Raw genomic sequence first — 27,249 nt, forward strand, 5'->3', positions numbered from 1 at the left:
TCTATGTCTTTCATTGGTTCGTGGTTCTCTATTATTTCATCTCGGGTTTATTCAACCACTGTTAGATGTCTCTTCTCATATGATTATTCATTGAGATATCTCTTTCAGGGGATTTCAACCCGTAACGAGAAAATCTCGTTACACACCTCCCTCCTTAAGAGAGGTTTCGACCCGAAACCTAGCCGGTTCTGAGCCAAAAGTCTCCCAGGAGTTCTTACTCCTTATTCGACTCTTCAGCCGAAGGGTCTTCCAAGGCCTCTCTATAGGGTTTCATGTCCACTATAGCGGTGTCTTTGGTATTACGACCCGTCATATCAGAAACTTGATAGAAGTTCCTGGAGCGTTTCTTGGCCACCACGAATGGTCCGCTGAACGGTTTGTTCAGGGAGGCTGATCGATGCTTTGCAGCGTTCGACAGCTCGTGGGTGCGAACTAAGACTAGCTCGCCGACCTTGAATTCACCCTTCCTTCTGCGCAAATTGTAGTTTTGCGCCTATCGATCATTAGCTTTCGCCAATGCGTGCTTAAAAGCCAGTCGCAGGGTGTCATGGCGTTTCATACGCTCAACCCAGGCTTCCTTGGGAGTTTCTTCAACCTCCACGTCCCCTTCCAACTTTCGTCTCAGGGAATTCGCTGGCTCTGGCTCGCGCCCGAGATTTAGGAAAGCTGGTGTTGCCTCCAGAGAACTGTGTTGGGCTGTATTGTATGCAAATCTAAATGCATCCAAATGACAGTCCCAATCACGGTGGTCTGTTCCACATACGCTCGTATCATGGCCTTCAGCGAGCGATTCACCCTTTCAGTGGGGTTCGCATGCGGATGATACGGCGGAGTCGTGCGGTGCTTCATATTTGTTGAAGCCGCGAGGTCTCTCAAGTCCTTATTTACGAACTCGGTTCCATTGTCGGTCAGCAATTCTCTCGGAGCTCCCCATCGATAGATGATGGTCTCCTCCAAGGCCTTCCGAATCGTCGCGCCAGTTGCTCTTCGCAATGGCCGCACCTCTATCCACTTCGTGAAGAAGTCTTGGATAACCAAAATATATTGGTGACCTGCTTTACTACGCGTAAATGGTCCCATTATATCTGCCGATATTCTAGACCATGGTTTCTCGATTGCGCGGGGTCCCATTTGTCCTATCGGTGCCTGTTGTTGCACTTTGCAGCGCTGACACTCGTGACACATACTCACGTACGCCACCACGTCTTCAAACATCGCCGGCCAATAATATTGATTGGACAGGCGCTGACAGGTCTTATCGACACCTTGATGTCCTGCCTGTGGCAAATCGTGACACTCTCTTATAGCGCCACGTCGCATTTCGCGTGGAAGAACTAATTTCCAGGCATCTAAATCATCATTGCCCACCGAAGCAATCGTTTTCGGCCTGAGGTGGTACAATAGTCCTTCAGAGATTTTCCACGTGGGATATTTCTCTGGCACTCTTTCTACTTCTCGACAGCGGCGCAAATACCATTTGTCTTCGGTATCTGCGGCCATCGTCAGTATCTCTGTAGCTCCCTCTGGTGCACGTGACAGAGCGTCAGGCACCTGATGAAGGGCTCCCTTCCGGTGCACGATTTTGTAATCGTACTCAAGCAACCGGAGGTTCAATCTCCCCAACCTTCCGGCCGGGTCTTTCAGATTGTGTAGCCACCTTAGGGCACTGTGATCGGTGATTACTGTGAAAGGATATCCTTCCAGGTAACACCTGAACTTCTTGATAGCCCACACCACAGCTAAGCATTCCTGCTCAGTTACTGTGTATCTTGTTTCAGCGGCTTCTAACGAGCGGCTGGCATAAGCTATGACTCGCTCTTGTCCATTTTGCACTTGGGTAAGCACAGCACCAAGTCCTACACTGCTCGCATCCGTTTGCAGGGTAAACGGCAGTGAGAAATCAGGACAAGCAAGGGTTGGAGCCGACGTCAAGTGCTTTTTCAGCGCTTCGAAGGCCTCTTGCTGTTCTTCATTCCATACCCAAGGCTGTTGCTTCTTTGTCAGACGCGTCAGCGGTTGGGCGACGGTGGCAAACTCCGGTATAAAGCGTCTATACCAGGAAGCCATTCCCAGGAATCGACGAAGCTGTTTCAAGTTCTTTGGAACGGGAAATTCCATGACTGCTGAGGTTTTCTCCGGGTCCACTTGCAGTCCTTGGCTGTTCACTACGAAGCCGAGGTATTTCACCTCAGGCCGGCAGAACACGCTCTTTTCTCGATTTATTGTGAAACCATTGTCTCTCAATTTCTCGAGAACTTTTCCCAACCACATGAGGTGTTCCTCGAAGGTTTTGGAGACCACGATTATGTCATCCAAATACACGAACACGTGTGGGTACATTTCTGAACTTATTAATTTGTCTAGAGCCCTTTGAAAGGTCGCGGGTGCGTTTGTCAATCCGTACGGCATGCGTTCGAATTGAAAGAACCCTCTTCCTGGTACTGTAAAGGCAGTGATCGCTTTCGAACCTTCTGCCAGCTGTATTTGCCAATACGCGGCACTCAAATCGAGTGTCGTGATGTAATTGGCTTGTCTCAGTTCGTCAAGGACACCGGTCATATTTGCGACCGGATATGCATCCTTTTTCGTAACCTCATTGACCCTGCGGAAGTCGATGCAAAATCGATACTTTCCGTTGGCTTTCTTTACCGTGACCACGGGACTATTCCAGTCACTCTGGGATGGTTTGATGATGCCATCTTTCAGCATTTCATCAACTTCTTTCCACATTGTCAATTTGATGTGTTCAGACACGACTAGCACCCGTTGTCGGATGAGTTCATGTCCTTCGACATCAATTTGATGTGGAGCTAATTTGGAAATCGGCGGACTTCCTTCGTGTCTTGGAATTTTTTCATCCAAGAGCCGTTGGAGACGGCTATTTTGTTCTTCTCCAGGCATTCGCAGGCCATTACACACTGTGATGTGGCAGGCTCTGTCTACTGTGACAAACGAGAATGTTTCACTCGGTTTGTCTCTGAAGAACCAGGATTGGCCAAAGAAATCGATGACCATCCGTGCCTCTTTCAAAAAGTCTAATCCGAGTATAAAATCCTCGGATAGAGACGACATCCAGAGTGTTTCAGCTGGAATTGTCCTTCCTCCTAATACGATGGGTATTGTGGAGGCTTCTCTTACCACTTCTAGCTGGCTATTCGCCACTAAAACTCGTCTAGGTGGTATTCTTTTTGCGCTTACGCCTAGTCCACAGAGAAGCTCGATTCCCGCTTCTCCAGCGAAAGTACGAGATGCTCCAGAGTCGACTAGACCGCGAATCTTTTCCCCGTGAATTTCTATATGCACGTGGAAAGCAAACTTTTTCCCTTCTTTCATCGCCTGTTTTAAGGACTCGAGGTTCGAGCGCATCTCAGGCGAGGTCAGAGCAATGGGGTTGGTCAGCGTTTCCAACGAGAGTATTTCAGCCCGTTGTTCTTCGCGTGATTCCCCTTCTTCTTCTGTCTCGGGAGTTTTCACCCCTTCAGAGATTATCTTCATGTTCTCAGGGCTTTGATTTTGCCCTGAAATCACGTTCCTTTCAGTTTCGGAGGATTCTTTCACCTCGTCCACTGTCGTGTGCACTGTCAGACCCGAGATTAGCGGCGGCGCAGGCGAACTTGCGTTGCTTACGCTGCCGGTTTCCCGTTTTTTGGACTGCATTTAGGGCAGTCAGGCCTGTGCACTCCCTTAGCACCGCATCCGTAGCAAAAGACGGTTCTTTCAGCGGTGCAGAACCTGTAGGTGTGGCCGACTCTGTCGCAATTACGACAAACCAGCAAGTGCCTGGTGAAGCCAGCACGTCCACCCCTCCCTGAAGGAGCATCACGGCCTTGCAGGGCGTGTGCTGCTTCAGTTCCTTGCAGCTCGAGCTCATCATAGATGACTTCTACGGTCTCTATGGGCTCTTCTGCTTCTATTGCTCTTAAAGAAGGCTTTTGATAGCCCCTCTGATGCCTCGAGTCCCTGTAGCCGTAGCTGGACTCTCTTTGTGCCAAGTTCGGGTCTTTGTACGCGAAACTCGGGCACAGTGCATTTTCAGGCTTTGGAGGAGGCAGCCATGTTCGCTCTGCGAGGAGCAGTTCCTCTTGGCGTAAGGCATGCCTCTCCAAATCTTTCATTCTTGACGCCGGACCGAGCGTATACCCCATCCTGTATTTTGGCAACATATTGTTGTACAGGTAGGTCAGCTGCTGGTCCTGTGGCCAAAGCGGCCGTGTACGTCCAAATAAGCCGTTCATATTTGCTATGAACGCGCTTACTTTTTCTCTTTTGCCTTGTCGGCGATCAGAGATTTCTCTGTGCAATGCCTTTTGGAAGTCCAAAGCACCAAAGTGCTGTCGGAAGGCATCACATGCTTGTTCCCAGGAGTAGATCTCCGTGTGGCGATACCACGTGAGAGCAATCCCTTTGAGGACTCCTTTTAGGATCTTTATCAGATCACTATCTTTGATGCGAATTGCCTCTCTCGCATCCTCTATTGCCGAGATAAAATCTTCGACATCTTCCTCTGGCTGCCCTGAGAACGAGATTCCCCACCTCGTCAAGTAATCTAGGGCTTTGCCAGAGCTCTATAGCGAGCAGAGCTATAGCGATCATTACGACCTCTGCGGTCGTTGAAATCGCTTTCTGCTGTGCTCGATTCGGAGCTTCGCCTGCGACGCTCTCTGCGTGCGCTGTATCTATCTTCTCTCACGAAGTCATTCCCCAGTTCTCTTCGCACTGGAGCGTTCGTGCGAGGTTCCCTGTGACCACGTGTACGGGTTCCTGGGTTTTTCTTTTGGGCGCCTTCACAGGCCCCAGTTGTCCTCTAATCTCTCTGCTCAGTTTTTGCAACTCAGCGAGGATTTCTTCTGGTGTTGGCGTCGCACCAGTGACTTTGACACCCGGAATTCCTCCCGTTGGTGTCGTCGCTCCGCTAGCATTTCTGCTAACGTTCTTGCTGCCTTTTGGTCTCCCCACTGGTCTACGGGGAGCGGCAGCAGCGCCGATCAGTCCTGATGTCAGGAGCTGATCCTCTAGCCGCTTTGCCTCCTCGGCGAAGGCTTTTAGCGTCGCCAGTCGCGTCGTGAGATTCTCCATCTCTGCTTCTGGCGTGTTCTTGGGGGTGAAAAATTCGTCTTCCCCGGATATCACCCCTCTCGTGGGTAAGGGGAGAGTCCAATGCGTCATTGCCGGGCTGATCGATCTCTTACCCCCTTCCTGTTCAGAGGGGTTTCCTCCCCCCTCTGCTTCTTGGGATGTAGGAACTTTTTTCAGTTCCAAATCCTCTTTTCTAGCACTTTTTGTTGTGCTCTTGTTTTTCTTTTTCTTCGCCCCTCTGTCGGAATCTTCCCCCGAGTTCTGGGCGTGAATCTTTTGTTCGGAGGTCTCTTCGTCCTCCTCCTCATCGTCTATTTGCTTGTTCAGCTCTTTTTTAGTCGGCATTTTTCAGCTGACTAGGCTTGGAGAGGTGTTCTGCACACCTCAACCGCTGTTCGAATAGGCCGTTTGCTAGCTCTGCAGCTGTTTTATACCCCTTTCCTAAGAGTGGGGGCCATCCCTGCTCTTTTCGACCACATCTAGTGTGCAGCGCCCCCTATTTTAGGTTGGCGGCTAGCGCTAGAGGGTCTAGGTATTTTCTTTTCTGTCGATAATTTTTTTTCAATCGATTGCCTGAATCTTCTAGTGAGTTTTATTTCTCTCAACTAGCGATTTTTCGGGCTCTTTTCACGTTTTTGCGGTGCTGCCCTCTTTAATTCGCGTCCTTTCGCACGGTTCTTTGATATTTTGTGGTTTTTTTTTTCTTCAACCCATTTTCCTTTCGCCTTTCTATATTTGGCGTTTCTTTCACCCTTTCAAGGGTCGGGAAATACTTACAGTCATCTTTCAGACTTGATTTCCCATTTCAGCATGGATCAAAAAAAATTCGGGGAACACAAGGCATCCAAAGAAAAATTTTCCCCTCAAAAAAAAAAACCTAATGGCTTGGAAGAGGATTTCAGGTGGAATCCTCTTCCTCCATTTCGGCCCATAATTTGGCCTCTCCCATAGCCGTCTCCTCGGTCTCGACCTCGTCGTCCTTGGGGTTTTCACCCAAGGGCTCCCCTTTTCTCACCAAGAGACCGGCTGCTCGGAGCTTGTCCCTTCGCTCCTTCCTCCGGACTTTGGTGGGCCTTTTCCTCCACTCCCTCCCCTCAGAGTACCACTCTACTCTGTCCTGGGGCTGAGGGGTTGGTTTGCCTCTGCCGTGAAAAGTGTTTCTTTCATCCCTTTCCTGCCTCTGTACCACGAGCCTTTCGCCCGTGGCCACGTATGGCTGACCACCTGTCGGACGAGGTGGCATTTTCGGCCTCATTGGGGGTCTTTCACCCCTCTTTCCGTATGGGGAGGGTCCCTCCTCCTCATACCTTCTGGCCTATCTCTCAGCCCGCATTTCGTGCCTGGACTGTTGGCGAAGGGTGTCCAGGTATGGGCGAGGCACGAACTGCCCGATCTGGGGACACCATTTGCCCAGGGCCTCGTGTTCGGCGTTGCACCGATGGCAATACGGTCCCGGGCAAGGCCGTCCACACTTTCGACAGTGAGGCCTGTAGGGCTCAGGACACTCTCTGTCCCTGTGACCTTCCCTCCTGCAGTTCCAGCACAGCCGTGCTGGAGTAGGAAGTCGAGGGACCTCACCGCTCCCTTTTGTCTCCTGGGGGGTGTCGTCGACGAGAGGGGAGGGTTGCTCCATCCTCTCGCCTCCAGGGGCTTTACGTTTGGGGATTTTCACCGCAACCGCCCCTGTAGGTCCTTCACCCCCATGTTGCGACAAATCCAGTCTCACTGGCTTTGCCGCAACCCTGGGAACATTTTGGCCAGGGCTTTTCACCCTGAAACCCTTCTTTCCCTCCTATGCCTCTGGACGGGACTTCTTAGTTGAGGCTTTTGTCGCCTCGTCCTTGGGGCACGGTCCAGGGGGGGTGGGTATCATCCTCTTCGGAGGAGGTTTCACGGGGGTATCTCGCCCGCGAGCCCTCCCGAAGGGGTTAAGGGGTATTGCACCCTCCTTCTTGGCCCTGCTTTGGAGGGGGGGACGCGACACACCTGACGTGGAGGGCCCCGGGTTGACTTCTGGCAACTGTTTGAGGACAGCAGCCATCAACTCGGGGTTCCCCGACAGAACTGCCGCGAGACTCCTCGCCAAAGCCTTCTGTTTGGCCTTTCCCCTGGTTTTTTCCGCCTCGGGGTCTTCCACCCGAGCTTTTGTGGCAGTCTCGGGGTCTTCCACCCGAGGAACCTCCTTTGGTGGAGAGGTTGGGATCCCGGTGTGTACCACTGATCCCTCCTCCACCTCCATCGGCTCCACGCCGAGGTCCAGTGTGTCGGGTTGAATAAAATTCAGCCCGACGTCGTTGTGGAGTGCGAGAATTGCACTCAACTCCCTACCCGCCTGATCCGAAGATTCCCGACCTGCAAGTAAATGTCGGGTTATCTCCGGGGGCTGTTCATTGTTCACCCGTACGGGTGTCAATCCCTCGAAAGGGTCAATTTCTGACCCTGGAGTTACACACTTACCCTGCTGGGTATTCTCGGCAGTATCCACCGCCTTTTCCTCCGGTTTATTTCCCATTTTGTCTGCACTGGAATTATTCACACCACGTGCACTGAATAATTTCGGGGGAGCGTTTGAAAATTACGTCTGCACGTGTCAGCGGTCAGAACGTAAAAGAACGCTCCTCGTGGCTAATCTCGGGGATTCGACAGGTGTCAGAGTGGGGGGATTAAAGGCGGGTGTCGATTAAATTAATCGTCCGTGTCCCCCTAGTGATCCTTGACCTAAATTTGCATATTTAGGCGGTCCTTTTGAAATCCTTATGATTGACGATCAATCAAGGTATTCCAGTTCTTTCGCGAGATACCCAGGACGTGGCGCCTCTCGCGGACCGATTTAGGACTCCCGACCTCCCCGGTCGGTAAGTCCGTTCCCTCTTATCCCTTCAGCCGGTAAATTGCCTTCTTTCGAAGTGACTTTCATTACCGACCTGGTGAAGAGTGTTTTTCGGGGTTTTTGAATTGTTTTTCACAATTCTTACCCCTTTCCACTTATTCTTTCGGCTTTTCCGCTCGAAAAAGGATACACCGCGTGTCCGAGGGCCCCTCTCCGCCTTGTTTTGCGGGGAATACCTCCCAGAACAACGGAAAGGATCTTCTCCGACCAAAAAAAATCCTTTGAAATATTTCCTTTTTCAAAAATATTCCTTCTCCGAGGTACGAAAAATTATTTTTCAGAATTTCTGCGGTGTCTCTCGGTTCTCCCGATTATTCCTCTGCGGAAAATCCATTTTGAAATCTCTACCGAGAATTTTGTTCAACCGTTCGTGCCTGGATCCTTTCGAATCCTTTCTCTTCGGAGGCCCATAACAGCCCAATCGTTGCCGCTAGCGAGATTTCGCTCAAGGGACGTTTTGACAGAGCATGCTTCAGGGCATCCGAAAAGATGGCGCTTGTGGCGGAGAGAAGAAAAACACCCGAGATCGCGGTGAAAACTCCTCTCCCCAATGACAAATCGATGTTATTTTGTTCCCAAAATAACTCTCATTTCAAGGTCCCCAAATTCTATTGGTCAGAATTTCGGAATTCCACATTCCTTCTCGATTTATCACGGTTGAGGGGGCCCCTCCCGCACCCGAGGCCATCCTTCCCTGGGTGACGGGAAGCACAGCGCTCAGCGTGTCAAGACTAACCCCTCCCAAGCGAGAAATCGATAACTTCGAATTTCTTTCGTAAGAAAAATTTTTCCTTCCCCCCGTGCCTGCCTCCCCGGGGTGACGAGGAGACAAAACATGAGGTTCAGGGCAACTTCCTCACGATCGAAAATTCGTCCCGAATGTCCATTTTCCTTTTCGGGAAAACCCGGAAATTCGGCTACTCTTGGGGGGGAAAAAAAAACCTCAGATTATCTTTGCAGATAATTTTCACTCACCCATTTCTGGGGCATTCATTTACTCCATTGGCGTGGCCCCACGTTGGGCGCCATTTTGTAAGGAGATTTTGCTGGGGCTTTCGCCCAGCGAAAATTCCAAACGTTCTAGAGCCGTCTCTATCGCTCTTTTATTGGGCGCCAGCCAAACCTTCACGGGAGGTTCAACGAAAACCGGCCTCTGGGGAAATATCGTCTACCCAGAGGACTTTTGTGGCCGGACAATGAATTGCCCAGCTAACGTCAGCGTGATACGGTAGAGTGGGCGAGGTCCACCTGGAGTATTCTCTTTACTTAACAACCGCCGGTATTTCAGGCGGCGTCACACACTTTACAGTGGCAGTCCGTTAGGAATGAAAATTCCTCTTTTCCTGGAGAAGCCTCTCAGCTCCTCCAGCCTTCTTCCCCAGAACTTTTCAGTCCTGGAGGATTCAAGAATTCACTGCGAATCAGCCGGGACTCCTCAGAGCCTGGGACGTCGAAAGGCTGATCTAAACCAGAGCAGAACACTGTTACCTACTCCTGATCACCCACACTTTCAACCACCAGTTACCGCTTCAGTCATCGCGAGTCACCGTCTCCGGGTACTCGAACATCGGCATATGGCCGGGTCGACAGGAGGATTACTTCTACTCCAGACCCACGGGTCCACATGCTCGACATTTGTTTCGCCGAGCCGGATAACCCCGGAAACAACAAAGTCGTCACTTCGAGTTCCGAGAAACTCTTATTTCTTATGGGGGGAATGCAGGGCATTCCCCTTCGCTCGCCATCAGCGGTTCTTCACCTGACGACGTGGGACTCTCGCCCCCTTTCCGAGGCCTTTACAAGCCATTGTGCCACATCATACTCGGGAGAAGTCTTTCCGAACCTCTCACTTCAAGCGTCCGTTCTCGACTGCCTCGAGATCTCCTAGGGCGGTTGCCTCCTAGTCTGAATATCGCAGCGGCGATAGGTCATTCCGTTACCCTATCCCACCAATCAACTCGACGGGATCACGGAGGGACCAGACTTTAAACACTGGTACTACATTTTACCCTAGGCTACCCCGACATAGCCTATAGAGTCGCCCATCTGGAATCCCAGTACGTCGGGCCATTTTCCCCTAAACACAGCTGGGCGAGCTCTACTACGGCGAAAGTCCATTAACGTCCTCCAGACTATCGAGTGCACGGTTTCACCCAACCGTACGCCTCTATGTCTTTCATTGGTTCGTGGTTCTCTATTATTTCATCTCGGGTTTATTCAACCACTGTTAGATGTCTCTTCTCATATGATTATTCATTGAGATATCTCTTTCAGGGGATTTCAACCCGTAACGAGAAAATCTCGTTACAGTGTACAAATGTAAACCACGTAACCTAGACATTCTTTGGAATGAGACTCAAGCAGTGTGTAGAGAAATCTCATTGGACGTTTTCATACGATGTACAGAATCAGTGGTGACTCGTACTCAGAATTGTATTGATACTGCAGGTCACCAATTTGAACAGTATTAACATTTGTTATTTATGTTTCATTTACATTGGACTTTCAGCTTTCTATTTTTCTGAAATTTAACTTTGTAGAACGGTAAATAAATTTTCTATGGACGTTCAAAGTGTGTATACATTTTTCTGAAGCACCCTGTAGATAAATTACGTGTCACGTTGTTTGTTCGAGATGGACTCTTAAACTACTTAACCGATTTTAATGAAATTTGCACACCGTGTGCACTTTGATTCAACTTAAAAGATTGAATAGCTTACATCTTCATTTATAGTCGCAATATTATTTTATTGCCAATGATTTGTCTATTATTTGACATTCACACACATTTTAATCTGTTAACTCCAAATGATTTCAACAGATGGCGATATCTATTGACTGGATTGAGTAAGTAATCAATAAATGGCGCTGCTATGTGAAACCTTTAGCTTTTTGCGAGGGTTTCCCAGGGTAAAGTAATCACCGCAGTATCAGTTAACACTAATATTTATTATTAACAGTCGAAAGTAGTTATTACAATTAATTTTGGAAATACACGGAATCGTGTCCTTCACGTGTAGCGTATCAGTTACGAATTACGAATAGAATACTTTGGGTATTAAGGCTTGTTTACGCGGGTGACGGATTGGGCCTTTAGTTTGATCGGTACGCTGCGCTGTGGCGGGAGTGGAAACTGCTGCGGATGGGGTCGCCACAACCACTCCCCCCCCCCCCCAGTGTCCTTCGGAGGAGGCGAAGGGAACTAAACAGTCTTATTTCTCCTGGAGTATGTGCGAAGAGGTTGATCCATGCTTGTAGACGGTAGCGGGGGTCTGATGTTTTCAGGTAGATCAGGTCTCTCAGCCTGCCGAGATTGTTGGGAACTTTCAGGGTCCTCTTTAGCCAGGTAGGCTGGTTTCAGTCTCTCCGCCGACACGACCTTCTCGATCCCATCGATCTTGATCTTGAAGGTGTAGTCGTCAATCCGCTCGATAACCTCATGAGGTCCAGAGTAAGGTGGATCCAGAGGTCGTTTCACTGCATGGATGCGGAGAAATACGTGAGAGCAGGAGTAGAGCTTTTTCAGGATGAACATGCGGTCTTTGATATGATGAGCGGTAGGGGTAGGTCTTAGGCTTCGGATGTGTTCGCGAAATTTTTCGACAAAGATCTGAGGATCTGCTGGCATATCCTCTCAGACAAAAAATTCTCCTGGAACGCGTAAACCTGTCCCAAAGACTAGGTCAGCAGGTGAGGCGTTCAAATCTTCCTTGTAGCAGGTGCGGAGACTGGACTGCGAAGGAGGACTGTCGGAAGGACTTCAGGTCAACGAGCTTGTAAGTTGCACATCAGAGCGGCTTTGAGAGTTCTGTGCCACCTCTCAACCAGTCCATTAGACTGCGGATGATACGGTGTGGTTCTGATGCGGTTAGCACCAATCAGCTGAGTTAGAGCTTTGAAGAGTGCGGACTCGAACTGGGAGCCTTGATCTGTGGCGATGGTCAGCGGTGTGCCAAATTGGGCGATCCAGTGGGTGTAGAAGGCGGTGCAGACGGTGTCAGCCGTCATTTCTTTCAGGGGAATCGCTACTGGCCACCTGGAGAACCTGTCGATGATGGTCAGACAGTACCTGAGTTCGTTGACTACAGGAAGCGCGATCAGGTCTAGGTGCACATGATTGAAGCGCGTGTCAGGCACGTCGATGTGTTTGGAGGTTAGACGATTGTGACGCTGGATCTTTGAGCATTGACAAGCGATGCAATTGCGAGACCACTCCAGTGGGTCGTTTTTGAGACCAGGCCAGATGTATTTCTACTTGAGGGTGCGAACTGTGATTCGTCCAGTGGGATGGGACAATCCATGCACAGTGTCGAAGGCTTCTCGCCGTAGATTTCGAGGGATGTAGGGTCTTACAACGCCTGAAGAGATGTCACAGTAGATCGAGTGAGTGCCATCGATCGATAGTTTCTGTACTCTCAGGGAGTTGTTGTTATTGTCACAGATTAGTTGGAACTCTTCATCTTCCTGCTGCTCTTGACAGATTGTCTCGGGACCGAGGATGGAGGGCATGTTGATAGTGTTGATCCTGGAGAGTGCATCTGCGACTACATTTTCTTGTCCTTTCAGGTGCACAATCTCAGTGGTAAACTGCGAGAAGTAGCCGAGAAATTTGAGTTGACGAGGCGAGGCTTTTTCTGCTCTTTGTGAGAAGGCGTAGACCAAGGGTTTGTGGTCAGTCCTGATGACGAAGTGGCGTCCCTCGAGGACATGACGAAATAATTCAACAGCGGAGAAGATCGCTAGCAGCTCTCGGTCGTATGTGCTCCATTTTCTTTTTTCAGGGCTCAGTTTCTTCGAGAAGAACCCGACTGGCTTTCAGGTGTTGTCCTCGAGCTGCTCCAGTGACGCGCCAATGGCAAAAACAGAGGCATCAGTAGTCAGTAGGAGCAGTGCAGAAGGTGATAAAAAGGTTGTGCGAGTAGCATCAGCTAGGCTCTGTTTGCAGGCGTCCAAAGCTACCTCTCTATCCGGGGTCCACTGGATTTTTGTTTTGTCGTTTTTCTTGGAGTGAGTGATGAAGCCGTTAAGCGGTGCTTGAGACTCAACAGCGTGAGGGATGCTCTTGTGATAGTAGTCTACCATTCCAAGAAATCGGCAGAGGTCAGTGACAGTCTCTGGCCTGGGGAAGGAGATGATTGCCTCGACCCGTGAGCTGCGGGGTTTGTATCCATCCTTGTTGACTGTGTGGCCAAGGTAGGTCACTTCCTCTTTCCCAAAGTCGCACTTGCTGGGGTTCAGCGATAGCTTGTGCTAGAGTTAGATGGAGAAGACTTGACGGAGATGCTGGAGAGGCTCCTCATGGGTTTCAAAAGCCACAATGAGGTCGTCTATATAGCAGCCAACGAAGTCTAGACCTCTCAAGATGTTGTCCGTGTGCCGCTGGAATGTCTGAGTTGCGTTGCGGACTCCAGGAGGCATTGCGAGAAATTCGTAGAGGCCAAAGAGTGTTGCAATTGCCGTCTTCTCGATGTCTTCTGGAGCCATGGGGATTTGATGGTAAGCACGTACCAAGTCCATGATTGAAAATATTCTCTTGCGGTGCAGGCGCTGAAAAATATCCTTAGGATATGGTACAGGATAACGATCTGGGACTGTCTGCGCGTTGAGTCGGCGAAAATCACTGGTGGTACGCCAGCCTCCGAGTTTCTTTTCGACCATGTGAATCGGACTGGCCCATTAGACGGCCGGATAACTCCAAGCTCTAGCAGCATGTTGATGTCGTCTCGTGCAGCTTTGAGTTTTTCACCAGCTAGTCTGCGAAATCGCTCGACGACCGGAGGTCCTGTGGTGACGATGTAGTGTGCCGCGCCTACGGTGTTGAGGGACGCTGTACTGACATCTGGATTCGTGATGTCGATGAACTGTTTGAGGAGGTCTGAGTACTGAGTCTCATGAACAGAGTTGAGGATTGAGTGCTGATCTACCGTTGAAATGCCGAAATCTGAGGTTTCTACAAGTTCTCCAGTTGTTGTTAGAGAAGTGGCAGGATCAATGAGGCGATGTTTCTTGAGATCTATCATCAACCCGAAGTGTACGATGAAGTCAGCCCCTAAGATCGCAGACTGTACATCCGCAACGATAAAGGGCCAAGAGAAAGCTCGGCGAAGGCCAAGATTGAGTGTGATTGGTTGAAGTCCATAAGTTGTAATACTGGTGAAATTGGCAGCAAAGAGTTTGAAATCTGATGCTTGAAGTTTGTCTTTGACGATGGCTCGTGGTAACACTGAAACGACGGAGCCAGAGTCAACGAGGAACCTGATGTGTCTATCGTAAACGTCAAGTCGTTGCTCTTTGATGGGCGGAATGACCTGAGCGCTGCCGCCAACCGCCTGGACTGACGACAGCTCCGTTAGTTTCCCTGGTTTGGTGATTTCCACGAGCAGGGCTGAAGGCACCCGTTGGCTTTGACACCAAATCTCTGATGGTAAAAGCAGTGGTTTGGTGGTCCTGGAGTTCGAGAACGGGATCGAGATCGTGATCTTCCACTTGCTAACTTGGCAGTCAGGCTTCCGAACGATGCGGCTAGGTTAGCTACCGTTCTTTCAAGTTCACTCACCCTCTGTTCAACTGTGACGTTGCTGGACTGTCTTTGGTAAGGAGTGGGACTGGTTGACGAGACCTGACCATCAGTGAGGTGGAGGTGATTGGAGGGTGTGAAGGCCTGAGTGTTGAAAGGCAAGGGCTGCTGATCACTGAACGCTGAGGATTAGTTGTTGAGCGCCATGGACTGAATGCTTGTTAACAGGACCTGGGAACTCGTGTGATTCTCCATGACGCTGTCAGCTGCCTCAGCAAGTCGATCGAGCGTCGAGTTACTTGTAACTGCCTTGAGAATCTTGGACACCATGTCGGGTAGTAGAGCTAACCACCTGCTGCGAAGAAGCTCTTCACTAGCTCTCGTTCCAGAGAGAGTTCTCATCTCTCTGAGGAGTTGGCTTGGGTTCCTCGTGCCAAGCTGCATGTCTGTCAAGAGTTTATATAGCTGGCGGTCAACTGAATCGGTGAGACGTTTGAGAAGTGTGGTTTTAAGGTTTTTGTACTTATCTGTGGGTGGTGGTGAAAAGATTTGAAAATTAAACTGTCATACCCTAGGTGGTATGACAGTTGCAATAATTTTTTATAACATTTTTGATGAAAGGTTTAGATAATAATAATAAGTCTACACAATTTTTTGTTTGGGAAAAAGCCGTTATGGCATAAAAAACCCAAGATATATTTAAATGTTTAATCCAACAACTGAGAGCAATCAACTTATTAATAATAATTTAACCACTAATTTGGCTGCAGCGCACACAATTGGCACACACACACACTTTTAGTTCTAAATTGCACTTAAAAATAAAACGAGATCAGTTTGTGGGATCCAAAATTTACATTTGGAAACCAACGTTGATGTGTGATATCACTAGTTTAATGTGAGGTGAATTCTCACGTGGTGATGTCCAGGGGGTTACCCAGGAGGTTATACTAAGTTAATATTCTGGTGAATAAAACTATGTGTTTACGGAAAAATATATATCAAAAAGTGAGGACGACCGTTTCGTCTATGACTATTTTTATCTATTTGTTAAGTTTGATTCCCGATCGCGATTGTATGAACGGATAATAATCGTATATAAGAAAACTCAGCAAGATAAAACGTGACCTTCGCCTTCAACTTTCACTTGAAGAGAGAGAGTATAAACTTTCATCCGGATGGAGACCCAGCCCATCCCCAAAGCCGAAAACATCCGAAGCGCCAAAGCGGACGCGCAACGAACCATTCGAGTCCCAAATAGTCGCCGCGCGCGCGCCGGAGACAATCGTGTGTGCCTGGTCGGATCGGAGAAGGCCGAACCCCTGTTCAGTCGGAGAAAGAGAGGGGTGTTCCGACTTCCGTCGCAACATCCCTCATGAAAACAAACTATGTGATTTCCACTGAGCGACAGTGGAATTAAACATTCGCGCGAAAAAATGTAATTCAAATAACTGGCAGCAGACAGAGTCACGTGATATTTCGCTTGTAGACTCCGTTGGCCGTCCTCATTGATGCGACTCTCGCGATGCCACTACTCCCAGGGAACACCTCGAGGATCACACCCAGCGGCCATCGAGAACACGCTACCGCATCTTCAATGAGAAGAACAACCGATCCAACCCCCAGGTGTGCGGTAGACTCATGCCATTTCTGCCGGACTTGCATCTCGTGAAGGCACTCCTTGTACCATTTGCTCAAGAAGTCTTGTTTGGCCTTCGTGATAAAATTGTAAACAGATAGGCGATTATCTGGAACTGGCAAAAAAGAACGTTCAAGAAATGCATTGAAAGATCGACTGATTAAGAGATGGGCCGGAGTTATAGCGAGTGGATCATTGGGATCAGCTGAGAGAGCGTATAAGGGTCTAGAGTTTAAGATAGCTTCTATTTCTATTAATAAAATGTTGAGTTGCTCATATGTGAGCTTTTGATCTTTAACGACTCTTCTCAGATGATGCTTAAAGCTCTTCACGGCCGCTCCCCAAATGCCACCAATGTGTGGAGATAATGGCGGATTAAAATGCCATTCGATTCGTTTGGTTACGAACGTTTGTGTACGAACCGAAAGCCTCGGTAAAGCTAGATGAATTCACGAAATCATATAATTCCCGAAGCTCTTTGACCGCTCCTACGAAATTGGTACCATTGTATCGTTGTACCGAGGGTACCGAGTATACGTGTTCCGGAACACCCCTCCGACTGATAAATCGACGAAACACAGTCAAAAAGGCCTCACTCGACAGGTCTGTGGTAAGTTCAATATGAACAGCCTTAGACACCATGCACAGGAAGACAGATCCGTATGCCTTGAGGAACGATCGGTTCTGGGCTCATATTTCTTTTATCAAGATCGGAAATAATCTATCCCGATTCGCGAAAAAGCTGGAGCCTCGTTGACTCGAACGCTCGGAAGATCTGCCATCTTCGCGTGCCCTAACCACGACTTCTGCCGAATGCATTCGATGCAATGATGGATGATTTTACGCACTTGATTTTTTCCGTTTAAGATCCAAAACTTGGATCGACTAACATGCAGAGTGCTCTGAATACCGATATGAAGGTTTTCTTGGTGTATTCGTGTGATAATAAGATCCGTAACCGGGTGCTTGCTGGACAACAAAATGGGATGTTTGTGATCGAACGATAAGTCTGATTTTCTCAAGCGTCCTCCCACGCGAAGGAGTCCACGCGCGTCAATAAAGGGGTTGAGTTGATCGGAAGGCGTCCCTTTAACCATTGACATGTTTGCCTTGGTTGAGGTTTCTTCGACCGATAGTTTTCGAAGCTCCACGGGAAATCGCTCGCGTTGAACCATTAACAGAATACGGAATTCAGCCTCTTCGATTTCTCGAACAGAAATTGGCCCACGACTAGAAGTACGATGATTTCTCCATCGTAAGATATACGATATGACTCGGAGCAGACGATTAAAGTCTGAAAAACGTGAATAAATAGATTCCGGCGATGCTTGAGAAACAAGGCATATTCCGGTTTTTAAACCAGGAATTGGAGAATTCGCAGGGAGAACTGCGTTCGGCCAATGCGATTCATAGAGAGTAAGCCAATCAGGCCCTGACGTCCAACGAGAATCCTGAAGAAATTCCGAAGGGAGTTGTCCGCGAGACAGAGCATCTGCCGGATTGTCTTCAGAACGAACATGTCGCCATTGGACTTGATCTCCCAAAGATTGAATATCGGCTACTCTGTTGGTCTCGAAAGGTCCCAAAAGATGAGGGGCTTTCGTTAGCCAACACAGCACGATTGTGGAATCCGACCACAAATACGTTTGATCTAACTCGAATTCGAACTGAGTTTTAGTTGCAGTGTATAATTTCTTAAGAAGGCTAGCTGCGCAAAGCGCTAATCGCGGGATAGTTACTTCACACGTCGTTGCGACACGAGATTTGCTACCAACTAACCTTATATTGATTTCTCCGTGTGAATCGCGCGATCGAAGATATAAACACGCTCCGTATCCGTATTTGGCAGCGTCACAAAAACCATGAATTTGATTTGATGATGAACCCGGAAGTCGAATTTGCCGAGGAAATGCGATTTCATGCAACACAGGAAGCTGAAGAGCCAGTTCACTCCACCTGGTATGAATCTCCTGAGGTAGCGATTCATCCCAAGTGACCTTAGCCTTCCAACGGTCCTGGGTTAACACTTTCGCGTATAGTGTTACTGGGGCTAATAATCCTAGTGGGTCAAAAATCTTAGACAGTTCCGATAAGAGTTTACGTTTGGTCGCAACTGCGTTGGGATCTATTGGGTGGATTATGTACCGCAACAGATCGTCACGAGCGTCCCAAATGATCCCGAGGGTCTTTTGGACTGGATCATTCCTAACCAAGCAATCTAAATCGAACGTTTGTTTCGCAATAGACTCTAAAGACGCGTTATGGTTAGAAGCCCATTTCCGGATGTAAAATCCTCCCCGTGCTAATAGAGCGATCATTTCGTCGCGGATATTTATAAGTTCGTCAAGGTGATCGGCTCCCGTGATGACGTCGTCCACATAAAAATCTCTGAGGAGAAGTTTACTGGTACGGGGAAACGCGTGAGCTTCGTCGCGAGCAAGTTGTTGGAGGGTGCGGAGGGCCAAGAAAGGAGCCGCTGTAGTATCGAAGGTCACGGTATTGAGCTGAAATGTTCGGGTTTTACCCTGATAATGCCAGAAGATCTTCTGGAATTGTCGATCTTCTGGATGAACGAGAATTTGTCGGTACATCTTTTTGATGTCCGCAGTAATCACGTACCGATGTGTACGGAACCGGATGACCTGTTCAAAAATATTATTTTGGATGGTGGGCCCGAAAAACATCGCGTCATTAAGCGAGATGCCCGTGGACGTTTTCCCCGAAGCATCGAAAACCACTCTCACCTTAGTCGTTTCGCGGGATTCCTTGATCCCAGCATGGTGAGGCAAGTAACATCCACCCTCAGCATCGTCACACTGAGTCATATGACCAAGAGCGATGTACTCATCCATCACCCTACCATACTCAAGCCCCAACGAAGGATTGGCGGCAAGCTTTCTCGTTAACGACTGAAAACGCTTGAGGGCTTGGGTACGAGATTCGCCTAACTGGAATTTGGAGTCTCTGAATGGGAGACGTACAACGTAGCGACCGGTACTATCGCGTTGAGTGTTGGTGACAAAGTGTTGCTCGCATACAACTTCGTCGCGTGATTTTAATGGCTCATGATCGAAATCGTCGATCAGCCAGAATCGTTCGATGAGTTTATCTAGTTTAATAACGTTACACGATGCGATCGTATTGAGTTTCGAATTTCCCGAGTCTCCGGCAGCAATCCAGCTTAAAGGCGTTTTCTGCAAGATCAACGTTGATGGATCCTGGACGAGTTTGATTTGACTGATTGATAAAACCGACAAGGTGATATTAGCCGCTACGAGTAAATCTATGGACTTGGGCAAGTAAAATTGTGGGTCCGCTAGTTGCAAATTTTTTGGAATATGAAATTGATCGCGTGCGAACGCGTCCCGAGGCACTGAGCTAGCGATCTGCGGCACCAATAAACAACTCAGTGGTTGCGCGAAATTGTTGTACCGAGAATTTAGCCCGACCCTTATATAACGAGTTGAGATTGTGCACAGACCGTCCACCGATGAGTACGTAAATTTAAGAGGCGAGCAAATCTCTCCGTGATCAAGTTCACCGTAGGACAGGAATCCAAAAGCGCCCGCGCCGTAACCCGACGATCCTGTCGATCGAGCAGCTCGACTACTCCCATCGTCATAAGCTGCGATTCAATCGGAGACGCGAGTAGAGCGCGATTCTTTGATGTCCATCATAGAGGATGTGCACCGGAAGATCCTGACGGTGAAGGCCCGGACGGTGGCCGCTGAGATTGATCCGCGTGAAGCAGCGTGTGATGCTTTTGTTGACACACTCTGCAATTTTGTGTGCTTTTACACGGGAGAGGATGCTTCCACAAGCAATTCCGGCAAGCTTGAAGATCCCTCACGATATTCCCGCATTCTTTTACCGATAACGCGATAAATCGGTGGCATTTAAACAGCCGGTCGCGACATAACGGACAAACCACCCGATTGCTTGACGGAGCCGATTCGGGTGCCCGGGACGTGACGAAGGTGTGCACATCGCCTTTCGCCAACCTTTTCACAGGTTGAACTCGAGTTTCTCCTGTTCTTTTCTTTTGATTGCTTGGATGGTTTTCTTGTTTCGAATGATTGGACGAATCAAAAGCTTGATGCTTTAACATCACGGATTGGATGAAGTTCAACAGACCGTCGAGTTTAGGAAGTTCATCCATGTCTAGTTTATCCTGCCACTTACTTCGCGTTACCGGAGGGAGACAACGCTCGATTATCCGCACAATAAAATCATCACCCGATCTAGCGCCTAGACCGTCTAGAATGTGGAGACGTAGGCGAGCCGTGTCTAAGAGAGTTGACAATTCATCCGCGGACGGCTTCGTAATTTTTGGGGGATCCAGAATCGCGTTCAAATGCTCTACGGCTACGGTCCGTTTATGATCGTAGAAGTCTAATAACGTTTGCCACACTTTGGAATAATCCTGTTCGCTGGGGTCAAACTGACCAACTTTGGCCAACGCTTGGCCTACGAGCGAGTCGAACAGTTGGCTGCATTTTACCGCGTCAGAAATATCGGATCGCGAATGAACTAACGCCAGGAATTTATTTTTATATGATGCCCAATTTTCCCTCTTTCCATCAAAAACCGGGATACGGATTTTGGGAAGCCTGAGCAACTCCTGTCGTTCTGTTATGAGCACGCTGCTCGTGTTCAACGTGCTATTAAACGCGGTCTGATCTCGATTTTGAATTTTTGGCACCACGGTGGCAACTTCGAGATATCGCGTCTCAAACCCGAGAAAGGCGCTAAGCTGAGGGTTGTCCGGTTGCAGCATTTCTAAGTCTTCGCTGTACTCCCGCGTTTCCTTGCACAACGAAGTCAAATCATTGAGCCTCAACTTAGCGTTGGTGGCGTCGACCTGAAGATTCTCTAAATATTGCTCAAGCTTTTCTACTTGTGCTCTGAAGGAGCTTATTTTTTGTTGTAAGATTTCTACGCGCTGCATTTGCTCCGCGGTGAGCATCTTGAATATTCGATGTTATTAAATCGTCGATTTATTAAGAATTTATTTAATAAAAAATTAAAAAATCGATTCTTAATGACACTATAATTTGTAAAAATGCAAAACTTATCTTTTGAGGTTAGCCGCTGGTAATGATCCGCCAGGCTTTGGATCCCGCAGGTTGGGAGTGATGTTCCGCAACGTTATGTCGATTGCACTTGTTTTTATATTGATTACTCTCAGTTAATTGTTGGTTAAAGATTTGTGAGTACTAACCACACAGGAGGTAACATGAAAAGATTTGAAAATTAAACTGTCATACCCTAGGTGGTATGAGAGTTGCAATAATTTTTTATAAAGTTTTTGATGAAAGGTTTGGATAATAATAATAAGTCTACACAATTTTTTGTTTGGGAAAAAGCCGTTATGGCATAAAAAATCCAAGATATTGTGATATCCAAAACCCTTTATCAATAGTTTCTCCCGCATTCCCCATAGATACTAACCACAAAGAACCACATTCCTCAAACCATAAACACCACCGTGCAAAAACCCATCCAATTCCACCATCCCAGTTACAAAAACACAACGTCAACCAAAAATTGGTTTCGCCATTTCGGCGAGTGCATTCACCCTAACAAAAAGAATGACACATACCAGAACACTGAACTCCACCGCGGAAATCATGCACTGACAAAACTGCTGACCGCCAAGATCGCTGACTTAACAGGACAATCCCCTTTAACAATCGGTAGTGGGAAACCATACCATAATTTCCACCAATTAGAAGCCAACTCGTGTAACCCCCAAAAATCGACCCGCTCCCCAAAATCAAAAGATCAAGCCAGTCTTGAAGCAACCGTTGGAGCGATAGTTTGACTTGGTGGAAATTACTTTCCGGAATCGATCTGTCATTTTCGGGCCTCCCATACTATAATTCGCCACAGAGTCGATATAGTGCGCGGTAACCTATTAGATCATAGTAAATAGCTATACGGCCGGAAGTGTACAGGGATACTGGATCCTTGAATCGAAAGTAGGAGTGTTTCTTGCATTTTAAGAGGAATAATTCATCAGTTTCCGTGGTTGTGGACATTCTCAAAACTCTTCCAAACTTTGTTTATTAATTATAAGCGAGTGGGTGAACGTGACAGAATAAGAAGTATTCATAATAGGATCAGAGACTACTCTTATTCTGGTGAAGAAAGACGATTTTGTCACCGAAGGATCCACACATTCCCGATAAATAAGGGATAGCACACCTGTACACCCTTAAACTGTGAGTCTCCTAAAAATTATTATATTTTTTTCCAATTCCAAATTGATTGACTATCAAACTCTCTAAGGAAATATTCGGGGACAAATATTGAATCATTACTATCTTTTGTTAAATAAAATTTACATAAAATTCTAGATAATAACCAATCATTGTTAATTGTAATTCAAAAAGGTTCATAATAGAGAAAATTACTTTTGACCATAAAATTTCCTCGGAATCATTTGATTACTCCTAATTCCTTTATTCCGCTTTCTATTTAAATTAATAACATAATCAAGGTAAGAGCGAAAAACAAATCTAGCGTCGTCCAAATAAAATCTCTAAATATAAAAATACTCAGCTTCATTCTATATTTCTAATTTAGCTTTTCATATTTTTATATCAAAATTTCTAGTTCTTGTTTTCCGTAAATAACTGAATTACATAATAGTTGTCCTCCGACGCTGACAACATCTCCGGACACAACAATATATTTAAATGTTTAATCCAACAACTGAGAGCAATCAACTTATTAATAATGATTTAACCACTAATTTGACTGCAGCGAACACAATTGGCACACACACACACACTTTTAGTTGTAAATTGCACTTAAAAATAAAACGAGATAGGTTTGTGGGATCCAAAATTTACATTTGGAAACCAACGTTGATGTATGATATCATTAGTTTAATGTGAGGTTAATTCTCACGTGGTGATGTCCAGGGGGTTACCCAGGAGGTTATACTAAGTTAATATTCTGGTGAATAAAACTATGTGTTTACGGAAAAATATATATCAAAAAGTGAGGACGACCGTTTCGTCTATGACTATTTTTATCTATTTGTTAATTTTGATTCCCGATCGCGATTGTATGAACTGATAATAATCGTATATAAGAAAACTCAGCAAGATAAATCGTGACCTTCACTTTCAACTTTCACTTGAAGAGAGAGAGTATAAACTTTCATCCGGATGGAGACCCAGCCCATCCCCAAAGCCGAAAACACCCGAAGCGCCAAAGCGCACGCGCAACGAACCATTTGAGTCACAAATAGTCGCCGCGCGCGCGCCGGAGACTATCGTGTGTGCCCGGTCGGATCGGAGAGGGCCGAACCCCCGTTCAGTCGGAGAAAGAGAGGGGTGTTCCGACTTCCGTCGCAACATCCCTCATGAAAAGAAACTATGTGATTTCCACTGAGCGACAGTGGAATTAAACAGGTGGTGCTTTGAGGATGTCAGACATCTCCTTCAGGACTTCCGAACCAACTACAGCTCTACAGAAAACAGGGCTTCGATGTGAATGAACCATAGTTCAGCATCATGGGACCAGAAATCTGGGAGTTTGAACTGTGTGACAGCCATGATCTGAGCCTCAGTGTATCCCAGTGCTTGATTGACAGCCATCAGCAGTGGGGGGTTTTATTGATTATGCATGCCTGATGTGCCAGGTGGACCACTGTGCTGGTCAATAAAAATGTTGGGATGAGGTACTTGCTGTGGTAATAATTGTGGATTTTGTTGCTGTTGCTGCAGTTTTTGTTGTTCATCATGTAGTTGTTGGTTTGTTGTATCAACCCCCTGACTCGATGGCGAGTGGATAATCGTCATGAGTGTGATGCGGTGACACATGCTCAGTGGGGTTAACCTCTTGTTTAGAATCGTAATCTGTTGAGATCACGTCGGGGTCACCAATTTAGCTTTTTGCGAGGGTTCCCCAGGGTAAAGTAATCACCGCAGTATCAGTTAACACTAATATTTATTATTAACAGTCGAAAGTAGTTATCACAATTAACTTTGGAAATACACGGCATCGTGTGCTTCACGTGTAGCGTACCAGTTACGAATTACGAATAGAATACTTTGGGTATTAACGCTCGTTTCCGCGGGCGACGGATTGCGCCTTTAGTTTGATCGGCACACTGCGCCGTGGCCGGAGTGGAAACCAACAAACGTGTCATATAACCTACAATTCAATAACATAACCACCACGTGTTGTTGAGGCTAAAATATAAGTTAAATATATTTTGTACGAACGTAACGAAAACGAAATACCGCGAAATTCAATTATTTTTACTTTAAAATTTTTGGTGTTAGCTTAACCGGCCACGTGTTACTTAAACTGAAGGGTAAAGTAAATTCATATTGTAGTGAAAATAATGATGCTCAAAACTCTTTAATTAAAATATATACATGTAAGTATTATCACATGGTTATAAAAGTTGACTAATATATCCATCAGAAAATGGTACAAAGCTCCGCACACGTTTTCAATAATTGTACAATTTTTGAAGTGAAACTTCTTTGCGCTCGTTGGGGTGTAAATCGAATATCGTATGTAACGAAAAAGCGACAGGAAAAGGGAGGGGATAGCGCGCGTGGTGGGGCAGTCGAACTGAAGGAGACATGAGAGAGAAAGTAAAATACAATAGATTCGGAGTAGGAACATGGCTTATTTTGTTAATATGATGGACAATACTAAGAAAACCTTTTTATTAAGATCGGGATAGTTCACTGGGAATTACCAATCCACTGGCATCAAATGCTTTTAACACTTTCGAAAATCATGAAATCTCCGGTCTAATTTATCCTATAGTAAAATTCCCAAATTGTAAGCGGTACGAAAATGAGAATTTTGTAATTAATTTAAATATATACTCTAATATGAATATTGGAGATCAATTTACTTGATGTTTTAATGAAATCGTAAATTTCCTGTTTTTTGTCCTAAATGGGCTTCGGTGTCACTGTTCCCCGAATTAAAAAAAGTGCATTAACAGCAATTTCCTAGTTTTCTGTTCATTTTCAGGGAAATATGGAACAAAAATTGACAATTCTATTTGGTTTCTCCACGAGATTTTGAATTTTCAATGACAAAATGTTCTGAATTCTTCCTGTGTGGCTCAATAAAAATTTCCGAAAATTATCAGTAGTCATACCCCAAGATCGTCAAAATTATCGGATATTTCCCGAGAATTTCGATGCGTAGCAACGAGAGGGATAAGTTTTGCAGGTTAAAAATTCCGAGCACGAGGGTTTTTATGCGAAACATATCCCAATCGGTGCTACGCAGGGAAACTGGAGGGAAATATTTGGATTAATTTTGAAGGTCGAGGGGTACTTGGCTGGATTATTATTTTCATTCCGATTGATTTTACGTTACGATTCCGATGATTTTACGTCATGTGGTATGGATTTTCACATATAATACCACAAGTGGTTCAAAATTATCGAATATTTCCCGATAGGTTCGTTGCAAACAAATGAACGTGTCAAGTTTTCCAGTTTAAAAATCACGAGCGCGAAGCGCGAGTGATTTTTCTGGAAAACTTGACGAGCTTATTTGTTTGCAGGGAACCTTGAGGGAAATATCAGATAATTTCGAAGTTCGAGTGGTATTCGGGGGATTATTTTTTGCATCCAAATCTTGGCCGATAGAATTGCACCATGAGACATAATTTTCAACGAATTGCCATTTAATCTGTCAGATACAATTGAGGGTTACTTCAACATTTGTTTTTTTTTATATATATCAACATGCAAAATTTCCAGTGAAATTTCCAAGAATATCCGCTGAAATACCGTGTTGACTATACAAAATAACGTCGAATGGTGCAATCCTATTGGCCAAGATTTGGATGGGAAAAATAGTCGCTGATATTCGAGGTAGGCTATACAAAATATCAGCAGATGGTGCAATTCTGTTGGCTGAAATTTGGGTGGGAAAAATAATCACTGGTAGTTGTGGTTTCCAGCGTATATTTTCTGTCTGCACAAAATGCAGAGAATTCTTTCCTAATTGCGGTTTTCCTCTTCACCGTATTATTAGGAACATTTTTTCAAGGTGTTGAGCAATAATGTCCAACGATTCTCCTCCAAATCTGCTCATGTCGAGGTAAAGTCTTTGAACTTGATTTTTTCTAATGATAGTTTCAGGGTTTGAAACGCGTACAAATTGTTTATCGGATATTTTCATTGCTTAGCAACAAACAGGGAAATATCCGAAATAAAATCGTTTTACTTGTACCACGTGAGGGGAAATGCCACCATTTGATTGGTTGAAATCGGGATGAAAAAAATAATCACAAAAAATTCAGACAAAATTTTTTAACAATCTACGGCTAAGAAGTTTCACTTCTGTCGTGCATAAATGTTATACACATATTTTTTTCTCATTATTTTTATTTAACCACCATTAAAAAATATTTTGCACTTATCATTTCATTGTACTATTATAGCATGTTTTTCTATTTTTTTCTGATATTTAAACGTTAAAATTATTATGTCCGTAATATGCTACCGAAAAAATGTAATCTAAACAATGCGCGGAGCAGAGAGGCACGACGCAAACGTGTTGAAAGAGCGCATTAATGGGCAGAACAAATTTATAATATATGTAAATTGAAAGGAATTCTGACGTAACACTACATTTTTTTGTTGTTTCGACCGTAAATACTGTAACGTTAGCCTTGAGGAATTGGTTACCAATTGATTCCTCTCGGGCGAATCACTAATAGTTTGAGAATTTTTCTCCTTCAATATTTTTAATCCTCCTACGTGGATAATCAGGATTTCTCTAATAATTTTTCTTCTAACAAAATAGTTCCAGGCCTTGTTTTAATCATCTCGAAGGAGGGGAGCAAGGCTAAGCAGCCTACGCCAATATTAAAAATATTAAAAATATTGAAGAAGGCCTATGTAAACAATTATTGAAATGGGGGTAAAAGATAAGGACTCGAGTAGAATTGGGATTCCCTAATAAATGTAATAAAAAATCAGGATTTTTCTTATAATTTTTCTATTAACAAAATAGTTTCAGGCCTTGTTTTAATAATCTCGAAGGAGGGGGGTAAAGCCAACCAGCCTGCGCCACACCCTTGAATTTATATAATATAAATAGGGGAAGATTCTAATTTTAGTTGAC

At 46.1% G+C, this 27,249-nt stretch overlaps 2 protein-coding genes across 2 annotated transcripts; one reads left to right on the top strand and one right to left on the bottom strand.

Annotated features, from left to right (window-relative positions):
* Positions 1–6,782: 6,782 nt before the first annotated feature.
* On the top strand, positions 6,783–10,493 carry LOC135170766 (uncharacterized). The gene is made up of 2 exons (XM_064136826.1): positions 6,783–10,148; positions 10,241–10,493. The coding sequence occupies exon 1, from the start codon at positions 9,292–9,294 to the stop codon at positions 9,727–9,729; it is 438 nt and encodes a 145-aa protein (XP_063992896.1). The 5' UTR covers positions 6,783–9,291; the 3' UTR covers positions 9,730–10,148; positions 10,241–10,493.
* Positions 10,494–15,950: 5,457 nt separating this feature from the next.
* On the bottom strand, positions 15,951–21,088 carry LOC135172605 (uncharacterized). Its single transcript, XM_064138760.1, has 4 exons — positions 19,813–21,088; positions 16,887–19,747; positions 16,626–16,806; positions 15,951–16,561 (listed from the first exon to the last, which is right to left on the bottom strand). Exons 1-4 carry the CDS (start codon positions 21,086–21,088, stop codon positions 15,951–15,953), a joined length of 4,929 nt encoding a protein of 1,642 aa, XP_063994830.1.
* Between the last annotated feature and the right edge of the window lie 6,161 nt (positions 21,089–27,249).

This window comes from Diachasmimorpha longicaudata, chromosome 2 (genome assembly GCF_034640455.1).
Source record: "Diachasmimorpha longicaudata isolate KC_UGA_2023 chromosome 2, iyDiaLong2, whole genome shotgun sequence".
Lineage (NCBI taxonomy): Eukaryota > Metazoa > Arthropoda > Insecta > Hymenoptera > Braconidae > Diachasmimorpha > Diachasmimorpha longicaudata.